Raw genomic sequence first — 24,944 nt, forward strand, 5'->3', positions numbered from 1 at the left:
ATTTTTTCCTTCTCCTTCGTTAATCCGAGGCAGAAATAATTTACTTTCGCGTTTTTAGGATATTTCTATATCCAAAGAGGAGAAGGAGGAGGAAGAGGAGGATAAAATAGGAGGAAGAGGAGGAGCAAAAGAAGAATAAAATAGGAGGAGGATGAAATAGGAGGAAGAGTCCTCCTCTTCCTCCTATAAAAATACTTCCGGTTTGTAAAATTGCAATAAAATCTTTCCTTACAGCGTACACAATAAAAAGAATGCTTTAAAATGATTCACCTTAAATTCAGAAATGTACTTAAATTCAGTAATTAACTTAAATTTATTAAAAATTTATCTGGATTCAAGTAAAGTTGATCCGAATTTAATAAAACGTATGATTAAAATTTGAAATTCAGACATTTTCCTTAAATTTAGACAAATCTTTGCTGAATTTAAGGCTGCATTTAATAATTTAATATATTTTAAAATATTCTTTTTTAACTACAAGTACTCTTTCATAATCAGTTTCCGTCCAGCTGCGAGACGATTTAGTCTTTATGAGGATGTTTTACTGCTCTCGTAATTAATAATTATCTCCCTGGTTATTGAAAAATTATTAGAATTTGTTACGATAATAATTTTTTCCTTCTCCTTCGTTAATCCGAGGCAGAAATAATTTACTTTCGCGTTTTTAGGATATTTCTATATCCAAAGAGGAGAAGGAGGAGGAAGAGGAGGAAGAGGAGGAGGAGGAGGAGGATAAAATAGGAGGAGCAGAAGAAGAATAAAATAGGAGGAAGAGGAGGAGAAAATAGGAGAAGAAAAATAAAATAGGAGGAGGAGGATAAATCTGATGAATTTTATCCTCGAAGTTTTTAGTATTGGTACCAGGGTTGACGTCTGACCCAACGCAGCTTCATTCCAGAAGCTGTTCGGATTTTGATGCTGGCACATTCGGCAGCACGAACTGTTTCCTTCACACTCTGCATTAAATTTTGGGCGTTACCGACGAGCATGTCGGTTGCTTCTTGATCTTCCTCAGTACCTATATTTTAAAGTTAAAAAAATCAGTGGATGATAAAAACATTTTTGGTGGGTTAGTGTGCTTTGAAAATAAGAACATTTATTTTTTAAACTGTAGGTGCGTGGAAAAGTTGCTGTGAAAAAATTTCAAAATTTTTAAGTAAATTAATTTAATAGTTAACTAATTAATCATTTAGAATAAAAAAACTAAATGAAAACATTAAATTGTGTACACAAAATTAGAATACCTTAGTTATTATTTTAGCTTTGATTTTGAGGCTATTTTTTTTAATTTTTGCAGAATTAAAAAAAAAACAGTTTGGAAAACTTCGAATTATTTGAAAATATATTTCTAAGCTTTAGAAGTTTTCTAAAGATCCTAAAAAAATAATATAAAACTTGAAAAGATTTTTAAATACTTCAAATGAAACATAGATTCTTGAAGATTTAAAAATAAAATTTTGAAGCTTTTTAAAGAGTTTGATATTTTTTTACGATTCCAGAAAAAATTGTCAAGCAAAATTGTTTATTTTTGCAAGATTCAAAACTTTAGAAATAATTTTAAACTTAAAAAGATTTCAAAAAATTTTTAAAAACTGTAGATTTTTTATTTGACAAAATTTATTTTAAGAGAATAGTTAAAAACATTCCAAAATTGTTTAAACAAAATTCCGTAAGATTTTAATGCAATTTTTTTTTAATTTGCAGGACCTTTTCAAAATGTTAGGAAAAATTCAAATTATTTAAATGAAATATTTAGCCGTTTTTAAACAATTTAAAAGGATTTCAAAGAAATTAAACCGAAACGTAGCTTTTTGAAGATTTTGAAATAAAATTGTAAAGTTTGTTAAAGATTTTGAAAGGCTTCAAAATTGAAAAATGAATTTTAAGAGAATATTTTGTAAGTTTTTAATAGAATAAAAATATTCTAAAACTTTGAGATATTTCCGAAACTTTATAAAATAAATATCTTATGAACTAAATTTTTTCTAAAAATGTTATAAAATTTTGTAGAATAAAAATAAATAAAATAATAATATTAAACAAAGAAAAATAAAATATAAATAGTCATTCGAAATTTTTATTTTGTTTTAAATTTTTTTAATGAAAATTCATCTCTTTTGACAGAAATTTTATCTGTTTACCTTAAAATTTGAACTTTTTGGTTCCAATTAAATAATATTTTCCAGTTGAAAATTCAAGTAATTTGTTAAAAGTTGAACTACTTTGCTAAAAAGTATTTTTTGTTTTGTTTTGTTTGAAGATTCATCATTATATTTGATTTTTTTTAAATTCATATTTTTCATTTGAAAGTTTAACTATTTCGTAAAAGATTAACTTTTTTGTTGAAATTTTGATGACATTTGAAATTTTTTCAAACATCTCTATTTAATTTGTTTCAAGTCTTAGTAGAAAAAATTGTCGGTAATGGCAACCAAAAAATTGTCGTTATTAACAATAAGAGTTACAATTTTTTTTTTAATGATTTACAATTTTTAGATATTAAAAGATTAATCTTAAATTTGAAAAATTAAAAAAAAAAGTAGCAAAAGAATCTGAAAGATGTTAAAACAATTTCGTTTATTAAAATTTTTTTTTAATTGTAGGAAAACTTTAAATTATTTCACAAGATATTTCGAAGTTTTAGAGGTTTTAAAAAGATCGAAAATAATTTAAATCTTGAGAAGATTTCAAAAATTTTTAAATAAAATGTAGATTTTCGAGTTTTTAAGAATATTGAAAAGGGTTTCAAGAGAGTAATTTTTTTTATTAATTCTTGGAAAAATGTCAAATGATTTTTTATTTAAAAAAATTAATTTTCAAAGAAAATCTTTTCTGGTAAAAAATTAAACGATTTGTTTGAAAATGCGTCTTTCCGATGTGAATATTCATCTTTTTTGGTAGAAAATCAATCTTTTTTTTTTATTAAAACTGCAACTTTTTAGTTGCAATTTATTCTGTTTGCGTTGAGGATTAAACTATTTTGTTCAAAAATCGTATTTTCAAAATAATTCCACTCTTTCCGTGTTTTTAGAAGTCATATTCTTTGTTTTAAAATTTAATTATATTTAGTTTTAATTCCAACTATTTTGTTAAAAATTATTTTTTTTTTGGTAAAAGATTCATAATTTTAGTTCAAAATTGATTTGAAAAATAGCTTCTTTAAATTTTTCAACATCATACTGTAAGAATGTGTGAAAATGTATTTAGCAAATGTAAAATTGTGTTCGTGTCGATAATAGAAATTCCAAAATTTCTTGAAAATTCTGGAAAATGATTGATATCTTATTTTCATGCAATCTGTGCAGAGAAAAACGTTCAAATGCAATTAATGCATGCATATTTTCATTTTTTGTACCTGTTAAAAATTCAATTATTTTGCCGAAAAAGAAAAATTCTCAATGTTCAACAATAACGAAAATAACAAATTTCAAATTACCAAAAACAAAAAAAAATAAAACTACAGAAATGGTATATTAACAAAATTCAAATATTCCGAAAGTAAAAGACAAAAAAACTAAAAAAATGTAAAATTAGGGAAGTTAGCAACTTCTCGAAATTTCAAATTTCCGAAAAATTCCAAAAATCACAAATAATCCTAAAATATTATTTTCACAGAAAAAATATTTAAAATATTTTTTTTTTTAATTTTAAATCTTGGGATATTTAAATTGATTAATTATTCTTGCTTCGCTAACTTTTAATTTCGAAATACTTCAATTTCGTTAATAAACATTTTCGGTAGTTTTAGTTACAGTATTTTACAACATTCGGGATTTTGCTTTTCCGGTAAAATTATACCATCCCCATTTTTTTTCTACAAAAAATACATTAATTTTTTATGTAAAAGGCCTAGAAGAATATATAACTAATTTATAAAATTTAATTTACAAAGAGACTAAAATCCAAATTAATAATTAAATTATAAATAACGACGGTGCATGAATTAATTTAGATCATTCTCTTCTTAATAATTAAATTCCTGAATGGAAGAAATGAAGATTGCTATTAAGTACGGTTAGTTTAAATGAAAATATTTGCTACAGAGTCACTAGAAATAGTTTTTACAATACATAGAATTTTCAAAGAGAAAAAACGTCACATCTAAAATGAAAAGATACGAGACAAGATAAATTAAATAACGAATTGAAAATTGTAACAAGCATGATTAAATACAGCTTTTTACCATATAGCATCAATTCTTCCCAGGTGGGGAGCGTTTCTAACAAACAAATTTAAGTAACTTGATTATATACATCTTCTCTTCGATAAATTATTTTCAGATAGAGATTCAGTGTTTTTTTGTCCAATTTCTAAATATTCAGAATTCTGAGATTTATTTATTAATAAATGAATCATTAATATTTACACTAATAAATGATTTATGAAGATAATTTACAAAGCTGTGTAATGAATATTGTGAAATAAGAATATTTGATAATGTTTTATCCAAATTGAAATGAATAATTATGAAATTAGTAAAATTTTTAAATTAGTGAAAGAAAATTTACCTTGTGCACCAAGCATTGTAGCCTTGACAGTCGATAAAATCTTCAACTGAGTTCCTATTGTTGGGATTCGTTCGCAAACTTGAAGCAGATTCTGTAATTTAAAAAAAAATTGTATTTTAAAATCGTCTGCTGTTTGTTCTTTTTCTAATTTTTAACTATAATGTATACTAGGGTGGTTCAAAAAAAGCTTAATTAAAAAAAATTCCTACCCTAAAAACTGTTTATTTTGGTGTCAAAATATCCCCTAAATTGAGGCGGAATTTAACAAAAATATTTAGCGGTCCCTCAAAAGAACATTTTTGTAAAAAATTGATTGTTTTATTTGAATTGATATTGTTAAAAGACTTTTTACCTTTGAAATACATTTTTTTTTATTATTTTGAGTAAATTCAGGGTGTCTGTTCAAAACCTGGAAAAAATTTCAAATTGAAACCGTTTAAGTTCTAACGTTAAAATCTGAAAATTCTTAAATTTTAAACTGGTTTAAAATCGTCTTGTCAAATCGTTTTTGTTCACTTTTTATCACAGATAAATTTTTAAAAATTGATTTATTTATTAAATAAAAATGTTTTTTATCTAAAATTTTCAAAATCAAAGGCTTTTATTTTTTATTTGTTCGAGTCTTTAAGAAAGCATTTAAAATTCTTCAAATTAAGAATCTAAGCTTAGAAATAAAAATTTTTAATGGAAAATTTTTAAAGTAAAAAAATTTTGAATCACGCATTTTATGCTAAATAATAGAATAATTGAAAATTTGATATTTTTGATATTTTCTAGTTGAAAATTCAAATATTTTATTAAAAATGCATGTATTAGAAGAAAATTTAACTATTTTGTAGATAATAAGTTTTAATTTTAGTTAAAAATTAATTTTTATTGTAGAAAATTAATCTTCTTGGTTAAAAAATGATCGGCTGGGTTAAATTTTAAACTTTTTGGTTGAAAATTCGCATCCTTGGTTGCAAACGAAACTATTTTGTTGAAAATTCATTTTTTTTCTTGTTTTTTTTTTATTTTTAAGATCTTTGCTAGCTAAACATTCAATTATTTTATTGAAAATTCATATATTAGTAAGAAATTTAACTATTTTGTTGAAAACAAGTTTTATTTTGTTTGAAAATTAATTTTTACTGTAGAAAATTAATCTTATTGTTTAAAAAATGGTCGCCTGGGTTAAATTTTGAACTTTTTTGTTGAAAATTTAGATCGTTGGTTGAAAATGTAACTATTTTGTTGAAAATTATTTTTTTTTTGTTGAAAATTAATTTTTATTTTAGAAAATTAATCTAATTTGTTAAAAAATCATCGTCTGGGTTCAATTGTGAATTCTTTTGTTAAAAATTTAAATCGTTGGTTAAAAATGTAACTATTTGGTTGAAAATTCATTTTTTTCTAGTTTGAAATTAACTTTTGTTAACTCAAAATGTAACTTCCATTTCTGGTTGAAAACAGATATTTTTAATTCTAAATTGATTTTTTCTAGCTGCAAATTCAACTATTTTATTAAAAATTCATGTATTAGTTAAAAATTTAACTATTTTGTTGAAAAAAAGTTTTATTTTGTTTGAAAATTAATTTTTACTGTAGAAAATTAATCTTATTGTTTAAAATATGATCGCCTGGGTTAAATTTTGAACCTTTTTTGTTGAAAATTCGTTTTTTTCTGGCTTAAAATTAATTTTTTTAAACTCAAAATGTAACTTCCATTTCTGGTTGAAAATTTATATTTTTAATTCAAAATTGATCGTTTCTAGCTGAAAATTCATGTATTAGATGAAAATTTAATTATTCTGTTAAAAATACGTTTTATTTTTGGTTGAAAAAGAATTTTTATTGTAGAAAATTAATCTTTTTTATTGAAAAATCATCGTCTGGGTTAAATTTTGACTTCTTTTGTTGAAAATTTAGATCGTTGGTTGAAAATGTAATTATTTTGTTGAAAATGATTTTTTTTTTGTTGAAAATTAGTTTTATTTTTTGTTGAAAATTAATTTTTATTTTAGAAAATTAATCTCATTTGTTAAAAAATCATCGTCTGGGTTCAATTTTGAATTCTTTTGTTAAAAATTTAAATCGTTGGTTAAAAATGTAACTATTTGGTTGAAAATTCATTTTTTTCTAGTTTGAAATTAACTTTTTTTAACTCAAAATATAACTTCCATTTCTGGTTGAAAACAGATATTTTTAATTCTAAATTGATTTTTTCTAGCTGCAAATTCAACTATTTTATTAAAAATTCATGTATTAGTTAAAAATTTAACTATTTTGTTAAAAATAAGGTTTATTTTTGGTTGAAAATTAACTTTTATTGTAGAAAATTAATCTTATTGTTTAAAATTCATCGTCTGGATTCAATTTTGAATTCTTTTGTTGGAAATTTGAATCGTTGGTTGAAAATGTAACTATTTTATTTAAAATTTTTTTTTTTTTTTGTGTTAAATATTCATTTTTATTGTAGAAAATTAATCTTTTCGGTTCAGAAATGATGGTCTGGGTTAAATTTTAAACTCTTTGGATGAAAATTCGCATCCTTGGTTGAAAATGAAACTATTTTGTCGAAAATTCATTTTTTTGTGGTTTGAAATCCTTAAGATCTTATCTAGCTAAAAATGCAACTATTTTATTCAAAATTCATGTATTAGTTGAATATTGAACTACTTTGTGGAAAATAATTTTTTTTTATGTTGAACATTAATTTTTATTTTAGACAATTAATCTTATTGTTTAAAAACCATAGCCTGGATTCAATTTTGAAATATTTTGTTGAAAATTCGCATCTTTGGTTGAAAATGAAACTTTTTTGTTGAAAATTTGTTTTTTCTAGTTAAAATTTTTTTTAAAACTAAAACTGACTTCCATTTCTGGGCGAAAATTGATATTTCTAATTTAAAATTGACCTCTTCTAGCTGAAAATTCATGTATCAGTTGAAATTTGACTATTTTGTTGAAAATACGTTTAATTTTTTTGTGCAAATTAATTTTTATTGTAGAAAATAAATATTTTTTGTTAAAAAATCATCTTCTGGTTTCATTTTGACTTCTTTTGTTCAAAATTTAGATCGTTGGTTGAAAATGTAACTATTTTGTTGAAAAATTTTTGAAATTTTTTTGTTGAAATTTCAACCGTTTAAGTTTTAACGTTAAAATTGTAAAATTCTTAAATTTTGAACTGATTTTAAATAGTTTTGTCAAATCGTTTTTGTTCACTTTTTATTACTTAAAGTACAGATAAAAAAAATGATTTATTTATTAAATAAAAATGTTTTTTTATCAAAAATTTTCAAAATCAAAGGCTTTTATTTTTTATTTACTCAAGTCTTTAAGAAAGGATTTAAAAACTCTTAAAATTAAAAAAATGTAAGCTTAGAAATAAAAATTTTAAATCGAAAATTTGTAAAGTAAAAAAAATTTTGAATTACGCATTGTAAGTTAAATAATAGCATAATTGAAAAAAATAACAATTCCACTAATTATTTTTAAACTGTTGAAATCTAACGTGGACAAATTTGTCTTCTACAAATTTGTAAAATTCCCGGTAAAAAAAAATCACTGTAGGGGAGCTATTTTAGAAGGAAAAATAAACTTCTTTTTTAGACCATCCTGATGTACGAATAAACTGTAAAATAATGTTAAATGAAAGGTGATTCTTACCGTTCTTATGCGCTTATCGGTACATTCACGGGCGAGTTCTTTTGCAAGACGAGTGACTTCCTGAGAAGCTTCTGCAATTGCTTTTGCACAAGCGATCAAATCTCGTTTATTTCCACCTTCTCCTCTAACGAGACCAGACAATCTTCCCATCAAAATTGCCATTTTTTTAGCTGCAGCAATGATTTCATTATCTTTACTTGACCATTGGCGCACTTCCTGGTGCAATCCATGAGCCGCCATCTAAAAAAAACACACAAAAAATCCTTTTAATTACCTTTTTATAAATCAAAATCAAAATTAAAATTATTTTCCAAAATGTACCGCTTCATTTCAAAAATGATCTGTTCCAAGACAAAATTATAATACTTTTAGAAAATTCCCTACAAAAATTCACAATTAAATTAATATCCAAAATTCCGCGTTAAAAGTCCAAATTATATTTACTTACAACATTTTCTATTATAATTCAGAAATATACTAATTGCCTTTTTCTAAAGTTGGGACGCGAGAAGCTTCAAATTCTAGGACATTTTTATTTACAAAAAAAAAAAAGATATTTTAAATTCAAACAAATTATGATTTCCAAGAAGGAACTTTAAAGGTATGATAAATTCTCATTTGGAACAAGGAACTTTTTTTATTCCTTTTTTATAAAACAGAATAAAAATTATTTTCCCAAATTTCCCGTTCCATCTCAAAAATTACCAGTTCCAAGACAAAATTAAAATTCCTTACGACATTTTCTGTTCTAAAGGCAAAATTATAATTCTTTACCAGCATTTTTTTTTTGTGTTTCATTTAATTATTTCCAGTCTAAGCTCAAAGTTATAATTCTTGTATAAAATTCTCCATACGAGTTACAATTAAATTAATTTATAAAATTCTCTATTAAACGTCAGAATTATATTCATTTGCAACATTTTCTCTTTTAATTCAGAAACATGTTTCTTTAATTAATTCCAAATAAAAAAAGTTCAATTTATAAAGGCAAAAATCTATAAACTGTTAAATTTTTGACAGATTCAGAATTGTCTCTTAAAAGCAATTATTAAATAAAATTTTCTGTCAAAAAAAGGAACGCCTTTCATAAAAACTTGTAAAAACAATTATTGTTCAATTTTTGATACTCGACCTACAGTTAAATTTGAAAAATCATTAGTTAAAAATATATATACAGTTGATCAACTTAAAAACGTTTTTTATCTAAAATTTCAAACGATTTTAATTTTAAGTTGTTTAAGTCTTCAAAACTAAAAAAAAAAAAATTTGTAATAACGCATTGTAAACTGAATGATTTCATAATTTAAAAAGTTATTAAACTTATGTGTAGTTTGAATATAAAAGTATACATTCCGAAAATATTCAAAATAAACTCGAAAGTTTATTTAAAATTTTATTATTTAATCTATAAATTACCAAAATTTCTATTTCCCTTTTTTGCTTGAAAAATATATTATTTGGTTTAGAACTAAATATATTTTATTCGAAACTCAACAATTAAAAAAAAAAGTTATACTCTTTGATTACAAATTCGTCTGTTGTGTTGAAAATTCAATTGTTTTGTAGAAAAAAAATGTACTTTTGGTTCGAAAACACAATCACTGTTATTTGAGGATTAAATTATTTGGTTGAAATTGCGTTATTTTCGGTTAAATTCAACTATTTCTTATTTTTAACTGAAGTTTTTCGTTAAAAACTGATATTTCATTTTAAAAATTCAATAATTTAGATAAAAAATTGTTGAACGAAAAATAATATACATTAAACAATCAAATAAAATTTGAACTAACATCACATATACTGTTTAAACTATTTAGTAAAATTTTACGTAATTTGTATACAATTCGTCTTTTTGGTAGAAAATTAGCCTTCTTTGCTGAAAAATTCAACTATTTGGTTGAAAGTTAAAGATTATTTATTGGGTTAATGATTTTGTAATTTTGGTTGAAAACTTTTTTTTTGTTACAAATAATTTTTCTGTTTAGTAACTATATTGTTATAAATTAAGCTATTTTGTAAAAGATTAGTTTTTTTGAAAAGAAAATTAAAAAATTTGGTAGAAAACTCAACTATCTGGTACAAAATTAAATTAGCTTATAGACGATTCGTTTATTTATTGAAAATTAATTCTCCTTAACTTTTAGAGACGTAAATAATATAAAGGAAAAATTATTTAAATAAAATTTGGACTAACATGGCATCCATTGTTTAAACTATTTAGTTCAAAAATTACGTCATTTGCTGAAAATTCGTCTTTTTTATCAAAAATTAATTTTCTTAGTTGAAAATTCAATTATTTGTTTTTTCCTTTAGAAAATTAAACTTCTTGGTGGCGAAAATTTAATTATTAGTTAAGTATTTAATATAGGTTAAAAATTTCAGAGTTTTATTAATAATTTGTTTTTTCCTGTAGAAAATTACTCTTTCATGTTGAAAAATCGTTTGTCTTTTTTGTAGAAAAATAAAATTCTTGGTAGAAAAAATTTAATTATTTGTTAGAGAATTACTCTTCGCGGTTGAAAATGTAAATTTTTGGTTAAACATTTCAGTATTTTGTTGAGAAATCATCTTTTTAGTTAGAAAATTAATGTTCTTAGTTGAACATTTAACTATTTGGGTACAAATTTCAGAATTTTGTTGAGAATTCGTCTTCTCTGGTAGGAAATTAATCTTTTGTGTTAAAAATAGGTTTCTTTTTCGGTGGAAAATTAAACTTCTTCGTTGAAAAATCAAATATTTGGTTAAAAATGTCAGTATTTTGTTGAAAAATCGAATTTTTTGGTAGAAAATTAAACTTCTTGGTGAAAAAATATAATTATTTGGTATAAAATTCCTTTTCATGGTTGAAAATGCAAATATTTGGTTAAAAATTTTAGTATTTTGATGATAATTCGTCCTTTCCAATAGAACATTACACTTTTTGATTGAAAATTCAACTATTTGGTTTAAAAATTCAGTATTTTGTTGAGAATCCGTTTTTTCTGGTAGAAAATTAATTTTCTATTTTGCAATTTCTTTTAATTTTTTTATAGAAAGTTAATCTTCTTGGCTGTAACTTCAAATATTTACTTAAAATTTTTAGTAAAGAACTACCCTTCTTGATTGAAAATTCATTATTTGTTGTTTTTTTTTTTACAAAATTAAACTTCTTGATGGCAAAAATTTAATTATTAGGTAGGTATTTAATATAGGTTAAAAATTTCAAAGTTTTGTTGATAATTTGTCTTTTCCGGTAGGAAATTAATCTTTTGTGTTAAAAATCGGTTTCTTTTCTGGTAGAAAATTACTCTCCTTGATTGAAAATTCAATTATTTGGTTATAAAATTCAGTATTTTATTGAAAATTCAACCTTTCTGGTAGAAAATTACTCTTTCGTATTGAAAATTGTTTTTTTATTTGTTGTAGAAAATTAAAATTCTTGGTGGAAAAAATTAAATTATTTCGTTTAAAAAAAGTTTTTTTTGTAGAAAATTAATATTTTCGTGGAAAATTCAAATATCTGGTTTAAAATGTTGGTAGAAAATTACTTTTTGCGGTTGACAATGCAACTTTCTGGTTTAAAAGTTCAGTATTTCGTAGAAAATTAATCTTTTATGTTGAAAAATCGTCTATTTGGTTGAAAATTTAAAAATTTGGATGGAGATGCAACGTTTTTGTAAAAAGATCCTTTTTTCGTTTAAAATTCAATTGTTTGATTCACAATTAATCTGTTTTAATTGATGATACAAAAATTTTGTCGGAATGGAAAAAATCGTGTCTTCAAATTCATTTTTTACGAAATAGTTTCATTGCTAAAAAAAAAGGGTGTTAAACTCTGTTTCACTAATTTCTGGAACAAACGGAAACTTTTCTAAATGAAATTCGAACTGAAATCAAAAACTCAGAATATTCTAAAATATTTTTAATATCTACCTACTTAAGAATGTTTAAATTAAATTTAAACCTAATTTCTAACTATTTAAGTTAATTTAAATAAATAGTTTTTAATTTGTAATTGGAGAGGTTTTACGAAAAAAATTAAAATCCGGGAAGAAAATTGAGATTTGTAAGTACCATAATTGGTTGATTAGGTTGAGGGGCATGCATAAACATCTCATCTTCGTCATCAGTCTCAGGTGGTGGTGGTCTTGGAGGTGGGATGTCTCCACTGGGCAAAGGTGGACGTGGAGGAGCCATTTCTATTAAACATACAATAATAAAATCAGAACAATTATTTACAAATTTTCGTATAAATTACACCATGATGAAAAACAATAATTGCAAAGTTGTGATCATAACAGCATCATGCTGAATGTGGAAAAGCAAAGCACACCATTTTCTTCAACTCGATCCCAAAAATATTTATGAGCTTACTTTATTTTTTCTTTGGAGAAGAATTGACACCAGAATCGAAAATTATTTATTTCAAAATTTTGGAGAGGTTCTATTCTAAGGAACTTTTTCTATTTTAATTTCTTTCTTCTTCGGTATTGAAATTGGAAAAAGCTTTTTTAACGAATTTATCCAGACGATTTAAAAAAATTACGGGATTACATCATTTTGCAGAATTTTCAAAATTCCGAATATGGAAAATACCGAGAAAATAATTACCGAAACGTACATTTCCCGAAAGAAAAGAAAAATACTGAATATCTTCATTTACGAAATTTTAAAACCCAAATTTTCAAATTATCGACAATATTAAATTGAAAAATTTTTAAATTCCCGAAAATAGTCAACTGCCAAATTTCCGAATTCCCAAATAAAATATTCAAGACAAAAAATAGTTTTTTATTTTTTTAAATACTTTGATTTTACATTCTCAAGTGTATCCTCTTTTTCACGAATTCGGAAATTTACTAATTTTGGGAATATGAAAACTGTTTTCAGGAATTTAATAATTTTCTGAATTAGAAAACTCGGCAATTTGCTATTTTTCAGAATTTGAAAATTCGTCAATTTAAAAATTTGCTAATTTCGGAAATATGAAAACTGTTTTCAGAAATTCGATAATTTCGGGAATTAGAATATTTTGTAATTTACTATTTTCAGGAATTTAATCATTTTTGTAACTGGAAAATTGAGATTTTAATGTTTCGAGAATAATTATTTTCGATCATTTTTGTTTTTTTTTTTCGGAAATTTGCAAATTTCCGAAACAAAATACAACTGCTGAAAATGTTTATTCCCGGAATTTCAAATTCCTGATAATTGTAAATTATTCAATTTTTGAATTCCAAAAAATAGACGAATTCTAAAAATCCCGAATATAGTAAATTGTTTCATTTTCTAATTGCCAAAAATATTATGTTTTAAACATTTCTAATTCAGGGTAATATTAAATTGGTTTGTGGGTTTTAAAATTTCGGGAATGGGAAACTTCGGTCATTTTTCGGTAATTGAAAAATTCGGAAATTTAATGATTATGTGAATATGAAAACTGTTTTCTGGAACTTGATCATTTCCTGAATTAGAAGATTCGATAATATACTTTTTTTAGGAATTGGCAGATTAAAAAATGTACAAATTTCGAGAATATGAAAGATATTTCCAGCAATTTCAAAATTCGGATTTTAAAACTGCGGGAATTGGAAAATTCGGCAAATTGATATTTTTGGGAATTTAAAATTTCGAAAATTTATTAAATTCGAGAATATGAAAACTATATTTTCATATTCGTGTTTTAAAATTGTGGGAATTGAAAAATTCGGCAATTTACGGGAATCCAGGAACTTGAAAATTCAGGTTTTAAAATTTCGGAAATAAATATTGTTGGTAGTTTTATTTTATTTTGGTAATTTTAAAATGCCCGAAAGAAAATAGAACTAGTAAAAAATTGTATTCCCGATAATAGTAAATTCCCAAATTTCCATACAAAAATACTAAACAGTTTTTATTTCGTTAGAATAATCTTTAATTTTATATCGGGCATTTATTCTCGAGTGTACTATTAATTTTTAATTCGGTAATTTTAAATCTTCATCAATTCACTATTTTCGGGAATATAAGAATGGTAAAATTGACTAATTTCGGGAATAAGAAAATTTGGCAATTTACCATTTTCCAAAATTTGCAAATTCCAAGTTTAAAAATGTTAGGAATTGGTAAAATCGGAAATCTACTATTTTTAAGGATTTGAAAATTCATAAATTTTTTTCGTTGGGAATATGAAAAATATTTTCAGAAATTCGATCATTTCGGGAACTTGAAAATTTGGGTTTGTAAATTTAGGGAATAAAACTACTGAAAATGTTTATTAGCTACATTTTAAGACCCGAATTTTTAAATTACCAAATTGCCAAATTTAGAAATTTTCGTAAAAAATAATAATGAATAATTTTTTGTTATATCAGAATAATCTTTTATTTTATGTGGGTAAATACTATAATACTATTTTCGGGAATTTAAAATGTCACAAAGTTGCAAATTTCGAGAATATGAGAACTATTTTCAGAAACTTGATAATTGCGGGCATTAGAAAATTCTATAATTTACTATTTCCGGAATTTGAAAATTCGGAATCTTTACTAATTTCCACTATTTTTATTTTTCAGAAAAATTTCAGTTTCGTTAATTCCCAATTTTACAAAAATCGTCTGTTTGAATTCGTGAAAAAAGATTTTTACTTGTTGTTTCCCAGAGGTAAAATAAAAAAAAATGCACTATACAAAAATTCTCTCTATATATTCTTGCTCATTTTTTTTTATTAGAAAACCTCGAGGAAATCTATAAACTGTTATTCTTAAAGTTATTTCAGGCAATCTACCTCTTTAAATGTAGATACAAAACAATTTTCATGCTAGACAATTTTTCTAGACAGTTTTTTATTTTTTCAAAACTGCAATCAGGTTCAGTTAGTAGGAGGAATTTAAACGATAAATAAATGAATGTTATTTTCGAATGAGATGGAACAATTAAGGTTAAATTCTTTGGAGAACAAATTATATTTGTTAAGTCAGCACATTTAACTCTCAAATTAGCCATTTGCTCTTTATTACAAAAACTAAGAATTAAGATGAGATTTAAATAACAAAAATTATATACGATATTAATATTTGTATTTTTAGTTTAAAATTGTTATTCTTATTGGTCTATTGTTAATTTTCACCATCAATACTTACGAGCTCTTTTTGCTGTTGAAGGTAGTAAAATAAAAATAAATAAATAAAACTTTATTTTCTCATTTACCTAATATTTTCTCCTTAGAATTTGTCATGCTATATACCTTAGAAAATACAAATTCCACAATTTTGCAGAATTTTAAAATACAAATACGATTGCACGCAAATGAATCAAATTTTAATTCTCAGATTGTATTTCAAATCTTCAAATTACACCCAGTATTGAAAAACATCCCGGAAAAGATGCAAAGTGGTGCAAAAAAAACTTTTCTGAAAAATTAGTCCAAAAATTAATAGTTTTATTCGATTTGAGTTTGAAAAAAGTAAAATTAACTCAATTTCTAAGAGATTTTTAAAAGCCGATTTTTGAAATCTTTTTAATTTAACAACAAAGCTAACATTTAGTAATGAAAAAATAATTTGTGTACTACGTTTTAGTACCTGAGAACAATCGTTAATTGTTTAAATAAATTTGATAAACAAATACAGAAATTCGTCAAATTTCAAACAGGAGATTATCTTTTTTTAACGGAAATTTTTTTTTAGTAAAAAATGGTTTCAAAGATATTAAATATAATCGGCTCACAAATATATTTTAAATTAAGTTAACTTTCAATTTTTTTATGCTGAAATCGGATTAAAATTTTAAGCTCTAGGCTAATTTTGTCAGGAAAACATTTTTTGTCTCGTTGTGGGATGGTGCATGCAGAGAATAAAAAATAAACTGAAAACATAAATTGGTGGCATTCCTTACGAAAAAAATAAATAAAAATACGAAATTGAAGCGTAGTGAAATTACCTCTAGATCGATCTGACTTTTCTAATTCATCCACAGAAGCCAGATCTTGGTATAAGAGATCAGGATTATCTCCTGACGAAAAAGAAAAGTTAGCAAGGCACCAGTTTAGAAAAAAAGATTCGAATTTGTCTTTCCAAAATCGGGGCAATTAAAAAATTGCATTTGTTTCCTAAGATGGAAATTAAATTTAATAATAGGGTTCATAGTGCGGTGGATCGATTTTTAATACCCAATTTTAAAATACTTTTGCACGTAGAATCCTTTACATACATTAATCATTCTTTTAGGATAAATAGCAAAATGGGGTAAAAATATATATATTTTTTTAATCTTTGAAAAGAATCTGTTTTGAATTTTTCGCGAGAGAGTAAGACACGGAATTTTTTTAATAGTGATTTCGATATTTTAAAAAATTCTCATACATGAATATTCAAAATCGATTTTTTTAGGGGAAGAATAATCTTGAAAACAAAATAAAAACTTCGAATAAGCTAAAAACTAAAATTAGATTTTGAGATATAAGAACAAGGAAATAAGTATTATCACTTTGTTCTTAAAGTTATATAAATATAATTTTCCTAGGATTCTTGAAACAAAAATTATTAAAGATTTCAGATGTGTTGAAAAAGAATCTAGCAGTTTTTAGACAATTTATTTTTATTTTAGACGATGTTACCAATATTTAGGAAAAATTCGTATCATATCAAAAGATATTTACGACTTCCAGAAGTTTAGAATAAATTAAAAAATATTTGATAAGTTTGCGGGAATCTTTCCAAATGTCCAAATATTTTCAATCTCTTGAAACTTTTTAAATTCCTAATTATCATTTGAACTAATTTTTCTTATATTTTTCATAGATATTTAAAAGTTGCCCTAAAATCTACCAGATTTTTTTGCATTTTTAGAAACTTTTTCATTTTTTTAATTGATGTAATCATAGCCTCTAGCCAAAAGTCAATAACACAGTTTAAACCAATTTAACAACTTTTTAAATTTGAAAAAAAATAATAATTTTGATATTTTCAAATTAGTTTTTAATATTTTCATAAATCCTAAATGTCTTTTACACAACTTCAATTTTTTCTAAAATTTTGTAATCTTTCAAAATCAAAAAATTTGGTTTAAAAATTTTGTACTCTTTTTTAAACTGCAGGCAATCATTTGAAATGTTTTGAAAACTTAAAAAATATTCTCTTCAAATTAATTTTCAAAAATAAAAAATAATACAATTTTTTTCCAGGAATCTTACAAAAATTTTCTTATTTCTTAAAACCTTTAAAATTCTTTAAAAGCTTCTAAATAGTTTTCGCAACATTCAAAAATATAGATTTTGTTTCTAATTTGTAAAAATCTTTCTCAAATTTCTAAAACTTCTAAATTTTTTTACAAAAGGTTCGAGTTATTCTGAAAATTAAAAAAAATTCTGCAAGATTAAAAAAATTTTAATCTTTCGTTTTTTCTCCATATTGAAAATCTTTCGAAATATTCTATTAAAATTAATTTTTCAAAATAAAAACTCATTTGATATTTTCCTAGAAATCTGTATTTTTCTATACACAATTTTTAATCTTTTCAAGTTTTAAATTAATTTTTTATCTTCACAAAATTTTTAAATATCTCTTGAACTGCCCAATTTTTTTATTTTTGCAACCTTGCAAAACAAGTTGAAATATTTTTAAATCTTTCAATATAGTCTCTTAAAATTATTTTTTTTGAATAAAAAATTTAATTAAATTATCCCAAAAATCTTAAGAAAATTTTTGTATTTTCTTGTAAACCTTTCAAAATGCTTAAAAAGCTTTTTAACTTTTTATTTGGAATCTCCAAAATGCCTGGTTTTTGTTTAACAGTTTTTTTAATTTTTTTCAAATTTAATATTATTTTTTCAAAACCTCTAAATATCTGTTTAAATAAATCGACTTTTTCTTAAAATGTTGACATCTTGCAAAATTGAACAATTTTGCTTTAAAATAGTTTACGATCTTTTACGAAATTTTAGGAAAGCATTTGAAATGTTTTGAAATCTTTTTAAATATTCTCTTAAAATTAATTTTTCAATATAGAAAATAATTTCAGATTTTCCCAGGAATCTGACGACAATTTGTTTATTTTCTTGACACCTTTAAAATTCTTTAAAACCTTCTAAATTTTGCTTAGAATTCTTTAAAAGTCTACATTCAGTTTAAAAAAGTTTGAAATATTTTCCAAATTTTAAATTATTACTTACTCAAATTTGACCAAAAATTTTGTAATCTTGCAAAATTGAACACTTTCGCTTCGAAATCTTCTAAATTTTTTTTTTTTAATTTAATTTTAAGAAAGAATTTTTAATTGTTCGAAATATTTTTTTCATTTTTATCTTAGAATTAACTTTTCAAAATAAAAAATTTGTTTACATTTTCCCAATCTAAAGAAAACTTTCCAAAATTCTTTAAAAACTTCTAAAATTTTTATTTGAAATATTAAAAAACCCACATTTTGTTTAATAACTGTTTAAATCTTTTCAAGTTTTAAATTGTTCTTTAGTCTTTGTGAAACTTCTAATTATCAGTGAACTTTTTCAAATTTTTTCTATAATTTTATAATCTTACGTAATTGAAATTTTTTGTTTTAAAATCTTTTATTTTCTTTTTCGAAATTTTAGAAACAATTTGAAACGTTTGGAAATCTTTCATATTTTTTCCTTCCAAAACTAAAAAATCATTTGAAACTTTGTAAGGAATCTTAAGAAAGATATTTTTAAATCTCTTTTAACCTTTCAAAATTTTTAAAAACCTTATTTTTCCAAAAACTCCAAGGATCTAAATTTGTGTTAAAAATTGTTCAAAATCCAAATATTTTAGCATAATAGATTAACTTCATAATACTAAAAACATAATTAATCATTTCTTGAATGTGTCTCTGGTCCATACATTTGAATAATAATTCAAATAAATTTTAATTTCATCTACTTGAAATATTAAAATTAATTAAATATTAAAACTATTAAAAATAATATTAAAATAATTTAAAATTAATTTAAACCGCTTCAAATTCCTAACTTTTAAAGTCGAAATTTGTATTTTCAAAAAGATAGGTAAATTTTTAACCAAAAAGTTGAATTTTCAGCTGAAAAATATGAATTTTTAAACAAATAGCTGAATTTTAAACTAAAAAAGATCAATTTCCGACCAAAAATGGAATAGTTAAATTTTCAGTTAAAAAAATGATTTTTCCACATAAAAAAAACAGATTTATTCTTAAAGCAAATTTAATTTAACTTTTAACCAAATAGTTTGATCTGAAACGAAAAATAGAAATTAATTACTAAAATGATCAAATATTTCATGGCAATACTTGTACTTTTCAGCAAAAAAGTGAATTTTCCACAAAAACTTGAATTTTCAACAAACTAATGAATTTATGCATTTTAAACAAAAAGATGAACTTTTGAGAAAAGAATTCAATTTTGAACCAAGAACCATAAAGACGAGTTTTCAAACAAATACATGAATTTTCAACGAAATATTTGCAGTATCAAATACAAAAAGACAAAATTTCAACCAAATAGTTGAATTTTAAACTAAAAAAGGTCAAGTTTCAACCAAAAATGGAATAGTTAATTTTTATACAAAAAAGACTAATTTTCAACTAAGATAATCAATCAATAGTTGCATTTTCCGGTAAAAAAATACAACTTGTTTGCAACAAAAATTAAACTAATTTTTAAAAAAATAGTAACATTTTTAAATAAAGGGTTAAAACTTTCAACTAAAATTATGAATCCTTAACTAGAATAGTTAAATTTGATAGCAAACATATAAAATTTCTACTAAAATTATCTGCCTTTAATTAGAATCGTAAAATTTTCAACAAAAAGATTAATTTTCCGCCCAGAAGATTAATTTCTATCAAAACAAAGTCAAAGTTTTCAACTAAAAAGGATAATTTTCCAAACAAATATTGAACTGTTATATTTTCAGTAAAAAAATAATGAACAGCCTAAGAAAAAACGAGCCAAAGAAGATTGAAATTTTTAATGAACAAATAATTAAATTCAACACAAAAGAACTAATTTTTAACCAAATGCGTGAATTTTCAACGAGATACTTGAATTTTTGACTAATTTATTTAAAACAAACAGCAAAAAAGAATTTTCTACGAAATAGTTTAACTCTACACGCTCTCACAAAAATTTCTCTGAGGCCTCCAGTTTTTAATTAATAGAAAATTACATTTTTTCGTTAACTTTTCGGTTGAAAATTCAACTCTGTTTTTGAAAGTTTGTCTTTTTTATTTTAAAGTTTACCTGCTTTAGCAGAAATTAAATCTTTTTTTTTGTTGATAAAAATGCAACTGTTTGGTTAAAAATTAAGTTATTATACTATTTTCTTGAAAAATTTTACTATTTCGTAGAAAATTTCATTTTTGTTTAAAATTAATATTTTGGTTATTAATATATTGGAAAAATGAACTTAAATATTTTCTGGATGAAAGTTCTACTTATAAAAAAAAAATTGTTTTTTATTACAAATTCATCTGTTTTAGCATAAAATTGATCTTTTTTGGATAAAAATGGAACTATTTGGTAGAGAATTCAATTATTTTGTTAAAAATTCGTCTTTTCGACTTAAAAATTCCATTTTTTTCGTAGAAACTTATTTTTTTGTTACAAAAAATCAATCTTTGATGTTACTCAGTTAACTGGAATCTTTTTTGGATTAAAACTCAACTTTTTTTGTAAAAAAAATTCTTCTGCTTTAAGATAAATTTAATATTTTTTGACAAAAATACAACTATTTGCTAGAGAATTCAAGAATTTTGTTAAAAAGTCATCCTTATTGGTAAAAAAATCGTCTTTTTGGATTGAAATTTTAATTTCTTTGGCAGAAAATTATTTCTTGTTAAAAAATTCATAGTTTGATCATTAAAACTCGCCTAAAATCTTTTTCAACAGAAAATTCAACTATATTTTTGAAAATGCATCTTTTTGATTTTAAACTTCATCTGTTATAGAAGAACTTTCATTTTTTGTATGAAAATGTAACTTTTTGCTTAAAAATCATTCTTCTTTGGTTGATAATTGAACTCATTTGTTTAAAACATTTAGTTGAATCGTTTGTCTAAGAAATCACTTTTTTGTTAAAGATTTATATTTTAAGTTGAAAAGTTATCTCGTTGGTTTAAAGTTTAATTATCTTGTTATAAATTAATCTTTTTCAATTGAAAATTCAACTACTTGGGTGAAAGTTAAACAACATCGTGAATTTTTTTCGTTTTGATTCAAGGCTTATGTCTGATTGAAAATGTAACCGTTTTGTGGAAAATACTTCTTTTTTTGTTTGTTTAGAATTCATTTTTTAACAGAAAATGGAACTTTTCCATTTTTTAAGATTGATATTTTTTAGTTAAAAATTCACGTTTTTTTGTTTGTAAAAAAATGATTTTTTAGTATGAAATTTCCTTTTTTTTGCGTAAAAACGTATCAGCTTCGTGGAAAATTAATTTTTTTTAACAGTCATCTTTTTTTGTTCGAAAATTGAATTTTTGTAAAGGAAATTTGTCTTTTTGTTTGAAGGTTCAATAATTTAGATAAACTTTTATTTATTTTTTGAGTAAAAAATCTGTATTTGTTGGAAATTCGTCTTTTTGGTTTCAATTTTTTTCTTTTGTTGTATAAATTTCATTCTTTTTTTATTAAAATATAAACCATGACACTTTTTCGTTGGAAATTTGTCTTTTTAGGTGGAATATTCAACTATTATGTTAAAAATTCAAGTGTTTTGTGAAAAAGTTATCTTTTAAAGTAGAAAAAACTATTCTTTTTGTTTGAAATAAATGAATACGTTTGAAAATTTTAAATTTGTATACGAAACACTGTAATTCCTGTATATGTCTGAGCTAGAAAATAATTTAGATTCAACCGCTGATATAGCCAGAACAATAAAAATAATGATAAAAATCATAAATTCTCCTAAATTCTCGAGAATTTAAGAAGAACTCTACCAGTCCATGTACCAGAACGGCCAGATCTCGGAATGGCCGGAATGAGGCGTTGACCAATCAGAAACGTTCCGCGGAATCAGTGTCACTCTCACGCCGAACTAAGCCGAAATGTTCAAAATTTTTAAGTTCGCGCCAAATGAACCGGAATTACTGGAACACCAATCACAGAGCACCTTTGACAAGAAGCCACATGTTCGTCCTGCCGAAGGTTCTCTGTGATTGGTGTTCCGGTCATTCCGCCTTTTGGCGGGAACTTAAAAATTTCGAACAAATCGGCTGAGTTCGGCGCGAGAATGACACTATTTTCGAGGAACGTTTCTGATTGGCCAACGCCTCATTCCGGCCATTCCGAGATCCGGACGTTCTCATGCATGGACTGGAGGCCTGATGACAATTCCAGGTTTCCCAGGTAGGATAGACAGCCAGTTATGTTCGGTGCCAGTAATTTTTTTCACAAATTACAGTGTGAAAACAAAATGTTAAGTGCATAATCATGACCCAATATTAGGAAAAAATTTACAATTAAAATACATCATCAACAATGTTTAGAAACAGTTGAAAAAAAAAATCGATCATGGAATAAAAGTAGGTCCTAAGATCCTAACATTCACCCCATTAAAGATCCGACTATGAACCCTAAAATAAAACAGTCTTGATACTTTTGATTTTGAAAATTTTCCAGTACCTCCACGAGCCCATTTTGGCAAAGGGCTGACTGGTCGATGCTGTGGTTTAATGTTGCTCGTGGGAGAATTGACACGTAAATGGCTGGGTGAGGGCTGATTCCTCAAAGGTTCACCCACTATTGGTGCAAAGAATTGAAAAAAAGAAAACCATTTCTTCCATCAAAATCCCAAAAATTAAAAAAAAACGTATTAAACATTTATTGATAAGTAATCTAGAGTCCAGATACAAACAAGTCAATTCAAAGGAAAATGAATCATCAGGACAAGGTAGAAAAATCTTCAAGAACTGAATTTTCCCAACCTAGAGCTAACGTTTTTTCGTCTTTCGTCACCTCTCATTAACACTCGAAGATCCACAATCAATAAAGCAATAATTCGCCAATTTGGCTTCGGGAGCTTTGTCGCGCAGTCTTTCCAGCGCCTCAATATCTTTTTCCGCAACTGGCGTCGCGAAACTGTGATTTTTAAAGTAATTCATCACTTCCGTTAAATACTGTTGGCACTGATTGGCACTGATAATATTCTGAATATCACTCTGCTCGCTCTCCGCCTCCTTCGCCGTTGTCTCCGCCTCGACAACAATCATCGGAGCAGTTTCAAAGTTCTCCGTGAGACTTTTGTCCGGCATTTCTTCAAGATCGTCCAACAATACGACAGCTTTGTTATTAATCATGTTATTCTGCGCATACTCAATCACATTCTGATCATCAAACGAACACATCGTCTGATCGTCTCTCTCGGACCAGAGTTCAACATCCGTTCTGCAGACATTCTCCAAATCATCGATCGTGCTGCAAATGTTGAAGAGCTGCTTCATCCAGAAAGAGTTACCATTAACAATCTTGAATTTATCGTATCCAATGTCGCACTTCAACTTGGATATGTTGAAAGCCAACGAGGGCGAAAACAGATGATTCCAGGTGTCCTTGACCATGGTAACGTCATTCCAAGCTTGCGCAAGCAAATTGAATACATCGACCAGTTTCACTTCCTTCAAGCACTGGATAAAATCTTGAGAATTCGAGTGGCAAATCTTGGTGAGAAGATGGAACCTGTATCGTGTTTTTATCGACTCTAAAAATCGCTGATTCGGCAAAATCACCGACTTGACATTACTAGGTAGAAAGAATATCGTGACTTTATCATTCTCGAGAATCCTCTTTGGAGGATAAAAGGGTGCAATGTCGAGGATCAAGAGCGCCCTTCTCGGGAGTCCGTTCTTTTTTAGATGCTTTATCACGGTGGGGCAGAAAACGGATTGGAACCATCCAATGAAAATTGTCGAATCTATCCAGCCTTTAGGGTGCTGTTTGTAATAAACTGCAAGATCTTGGGGTGCGACTCTCGATCTTTTTGGCACTTCTGAGGTGCCAATGATCATCAGGGGGAATTTAAGTGTACCGGATGTATTGCTACAACACATGAATGACAAACGATCCGAGTTTTCCCAGTAGCGAGTAATGCACTCTTTTGTGAGCTTCATGTCGAGTTTTTTGGTAGGTAGCAGTCGATAATTGAGACCGGTTACGCCGCAGCTGAAAATCTGATCTGATCTGAAATCTTCATGCCGAATTAGTTCTTTCAAGTCTTGAATAAATCCCAAGGCTGCTTTGTCATCTGTCGCAGAATCGGAACATAGACGAACGTTGTACCTGGGGTAGAAATATGAAGAAAGTAGAAAAAGGTCGGGTTTTTTGAACAGAATTAGCGGCCCAAAATGCTTTCAAAACAGGGGAATTAGGGTAATTTTTCCAGGAAATAGGACAATAAGAAAAATAAAATAAAATAATTGTTAATAATATATTGAATGCAATATGAAACAATTAAGATTTCAAGTCGAAATATATTGCATTTTCAAGAAACTAAGTTGATTTCTTAATCGAAAAAGATCAAGCGGCTACCAAGAGATGAATTTTCAAACAAAAAGTTGAGAATTCAAACTAAAAGAAGACATTTTTTAAGAGGCATTTGCATTTTCAACTAATAAAGCGGAATTTTTAATTCAATAGGTCAACGCTCCTACAAAAAAGAGGTTTCAACAAAAGAGTTGAACTTTTAACAAAATCGTTCAATTCTGAACAGGATAGTTGAATTTGTGACCAAACAATTCAATTTTCAAACGAAAAATATGAATTTACGATGAAAAACGTAATGTTCGATACTATTTCAAGATTTTAATCTAAAAATATTATTATTTTTAATCAAAAACAGT

General features: G+C 25.1%; 2 protein-coding genes across 4 annotated transcripts in view; both read right to left on the reverse strand.

Annotated features, from left to right (window-relative positions):
- Nucleotides 1-6: 6 nt before the first annotated feature.
- Nucleotides 7-24,944, reverse strand: part of LOC117171399 (vinculin) — a 90,781-nt gene continuing 65,843 nt past the window's right edge. For 2 of the 3 annotated variants that reach the window (XM_033358677.1, XM_033358676.1), the window contains 4 exons: nt 12,213-12,337; nt 8,160-8,399; nt 4,509-4,599; nt 7-1,018 (listed from right to left, as the gene is read on the reverse strand). In XM_033358677.1, the coding sequence (XP_033214568.1) occupies nt 849-1,018; nt 4,509-4,599; nt 8,160-8,399; nt 12,213-12,337 (626 nt within the window). In that variant the 3' untranslated portion in view covers nt 7-848. Of the gene's footprint in view, nt 1,019-4,508; nt 4,600-8,159; nt 8,400-12,212; nt 12,338-16,058; nt 16,131-22,731; nt 22,849-24,944 lie in introns of all 3 variants that reach the window. The other variant, XM_033358675.1, reaches the window with a different exon arrangement.
- LOC117171400 (jerky protein homolog-like) overlaps nt 22,909-24,944 on the reverse strand; it is a 6,616-nt gene continuing 4,580 nt past the window's right edge. The window contains exon 3 of the mRNA XM_033358678.1: nt 22,909-24,384. Within this exon, the coding sequence (XP_033214569.1) occupies nt 23,061-24,384 (1,324 nt within the window). The 3' untranslated portion in view covers nt 22,909-23,060. The remainder of the gene's footprint in view (nt 24,385-24,944) is intronic.

Source organism: Belonocnema kinseyi, chromosome 4 (genome assembly GCF_010883055.1).
Source record: "Belonocnema kinseyi isolate 2016_QV_RU_SX_M_011 chromosome 4, B_treatae_v1, whole genome shotgun sequence".
In the NCBI taxonomy this organism is placed as follows: domain Eukaryota; kingdom Metazoa; phylum Arthropoda; class Insecta; order Hymenoptera; family Cynipidae; genus Belonocnema; species Belonocnema kinseyi.